General features: G+C 42.7%; 1 protein-coding gene across 1 annotated transcript; it reads left to right on the forward strand.

The window, feature by feature from the left end:
• Positions 1 to 827: 827 nt before the first annotated feature.
• LOC101987629 (protein FAM24A-like) lies at positions 828 to 2,088 on the forward strand. The gene is made up of 2 exons (XM_005361349.2): positions 828 to 946; positions 1,878 to 2,088. Exons 1-2 carry the CDS (start codon positions 831 to 833, stop codon positions 2,059 to 2,061), a joined length of 300 nt encoding a protein of 99 aa, XP_005361406.1. The 5' UTR covers positions 828 to 830; the 3' UTR covers positions 2,062 to 2,088.
• Positions 2,089 to 3,055: the final 967 nt, after the last annotated feature.

Below are 3,055 nucleotides of genomic sequence, written 5' to 3' on the forward strand. Positions count from 1 at the left end.
CTAGAAGACAGAATGAGACACAAGAAACTCCTGAGCAAGCTGGTTCATGGTCTGAGCAAGCCTGTTTCAGGCTCAGCAAGGGGTTGGCTGGACACCTTCAGAATCTTTTTAACCCTGAGATAGCATTACCTACATTGTTTTTTTCTGGGGTTCTCCCACCCCTCAAAAATAAAAAAAAAGCACTGCTTTCAAAATATTTTTTTTTTCCTCAGCATTTTTTGGGCACTAACATTTTGAAGTGTCATTCCCTCAGTCCTTGAAACAGGTCTACCAGTGTACTTGGTGGAGTAATTTGATTCAGAAAGCACAGCTGGGAAGGTTGTAGGAAGCTCCAGTTCTGGCTTCTCATTCGCTAAGGGTCCTTCACTGCCTGTGAACAGTAATTACTTTCTAGTGTCATCCTCATTTCCTGATATCTGGATTTTACAATCAAGTCTTTTTGTTGTTGTTGTTGTTTTGTTTTATTTTTTGTTTTTCAAGACAAGGTTAATCTGTGTAGCTTTGGAGCATGTCCTAGAACTTGCTCTGTAGACCAAGCTGGCCTCAAACTCACAGAGATCTGCCTGCCTCTGGCTCCCAATCCTAAAGTCATGTGCTACTACCACCTACCTCAAATCCCTTTTCAACCACAAATAAAGTCTCTTCCCCAGCTGAGATCCATGTGAACCTCCCTGGACAGAGTTCCTTCTACTTCTACACATGAGGATCCATGTTTGGGTTCTTTCTTCATCACTGGGGGTTGGGACATGGAGCAGCAGTGACCAAGTGGCTGCTGAATTTGGGAGTGAAGCCAACCTCTGCTGCCCAATCTTCTCTTCCAGGTGTGAACGATGTTAGACGTGAATACTAGGATTAGCATTGCCATTTTTAGCGGTATGGTGGCCGGTACAATGATGGTGTTAACTATTGCCTATTTTCTCATCTTGACAGCAGTCAAGGAAGTCAAGTAAGTCACGTGAGTAGGAGTGAAGAACACTTCTGCAACGGGACACTGGGCCCTCTGCTGGAGCAGGGTCATTTCTTACTACAGTGGCCTCTTATAGGGGAAAGTCAGGGGCCACTGTCAGGTCTAAGAGGATGGGGACAGATGAGCACAGAAATCTTGAGGGTTTTCCTTCTAGCTTGGTGCTGAGAGCTTACAAATGCACTGTTCTCAGCTGGACTGTGTGTGTGTGTGTGTGTGTGTGTTTGCACACACGTGTGCACTTGTGTACTAGCATTCCTTTCTGTCAACAGGGAATGTATATTCAGGTGTTGAACAGGACCCTGGCTGAGCACCCTTTCCCTCCCTGGCACTGTAGACTGGGGTATCCACAGAGGATGCCTTGGTCATGAGCTGTGTCCTACTCACACAGAGTATGGCTGTAGTGACCGCTTCCCACTCACTGGGGAGCTCACATGTCCCCTCGTTCATTGTCAATGGCTTGGGAAAAGTGAAGTGGGTCAAGAGAATAGAGACTCCATGGAGGAAAGATGACAGGTTTGGATGTCAGTCGAGAGATGTTAGAAGACTGGGAGAGAAGTCTTAAGTATGAGAGTTGGGCTGTCAGCAGTGGTGGTGTCCTTTCTCAGGACTTAGATGGTAGAGGCCAGAGCTGAGCCCAGCCAAGTCTAGCACCTTCTTCATCATTCCCGTATCTCATGGGCCTGTAGCAGCCACTGGGTGCAAATCTCTCTCCCTTTGGCAACCTGGGTTCACATGCATAGCAACTGTAGGAGATGAAAAGATAGGGAAGGAGCAGAGAGCTTTACCCCAAGGCTGGTGTCACATGAATGATGGGCTTCAGTCCTGGACTTCCCATACAGTCCTCATGACCATAGTAGCTCACTGGAAAGGACAATTCTAAGCTCATTTTGTGTGTGTGTCTTTTCTTAAGATTCTCAAATCGAGGAGATGTTGAAAGCTGCATTAATTCACGCAAATTCACTAAAGAGAAGATCATCCGGGCCAAACCCATTACTGCCAAGTCTTGCTTTCTCCAGTACTATAATGAGTACAGCATCTATACAGACTCTGGCACCCTGCAACCTTCTCTTTGTGGCACCAACAAAAGACTCTGACATGGATGAGGCGGAATCCAAAGTCTTCAAAATCAGTATTTCTTTGTTAGTACAAAAATTTAAGTTTCAAATTAATTTCTGTTATGTTTATACTATTATTTACTCTCTAATATGGTTTTATGTTCTTTGAATAAACACACAATAATAAAAATTATGTTATACTTTCAAAAATGTAAAAAAAAATTTAGTAGTTAAATGCCAAATCTGCACATGTAACTGAGTCATGATTTCTTGGTGGGGGGTGTTTTGCCTTCCTGGATCCCTTTTGTTACTTATCTAGATTGTGAAGAAGAATAGGTCTCATTTTTCAATTATGCTTGATAATTTGTTATGTTCTCTAGCCACCATTTGTATACCATTTTCCTACAATATTGACTCTACTATTGACAGGCAATATTCAGGAGTCTTTTTGTGTATATTTGTGCCTGTGTGTGTAGGTGTACATGTGTAGGTGAGTGTGTACAGATGTGCATGGAAAATTTGAGGCCATGGGGCACCCTTGGGTATTGTACCCCAGTAGAAATCTGCACACACCCCACCTTGTCTCCTCACACTGTTCTTCGCAGATAAGTCAATGAATCATTTATATTATAATTTTCTATGTTATTGTCTTACATTTCTTTTTTCAAACAGAATCACATCCCTAGCCCTCTTAGCCCTCTATAAATTTGTACAAACTCTCAAAGTCAAAGCTAGCTGACCCACAATAGACTGAAAATTTTATAAACACTGTTAAAAAGAGCCATGCACTGTAGTTTAAGCTTGCTAAACTTCTCCTCACCTCCTTGTGTTATTGCTTCATTTCTTGCCCTCTTATCTTTCATGGGGGCTATTGTGTTTCCAATTATACTACATCTCATTAACCTGATCTCATTAGTGCTGTCTATGATGTGTTCTCCATAGAAAGCCATGAAATAAAACAAAGCAGAACCATTTCAATGGTCCCTGGAATGAATCATGCTAAACCAGAATCCTGTTTCCCTAGAAGCTGATG

Source organism: Microtus ochrogaster, linkage group LG4, assembly GCF_000317375.1.
Source record: "Microtus ochrogaster isolate Prairie Vole_2 linkage group LG4, MicOch1.0, whole genome shotgun sequence".
Taxonomy (NCBI): Eukaryota; Metazoa; Chordata; class Mammalia; order Rodentia; family Cricetidae; genus Microtus; species Microtus ochrogaster.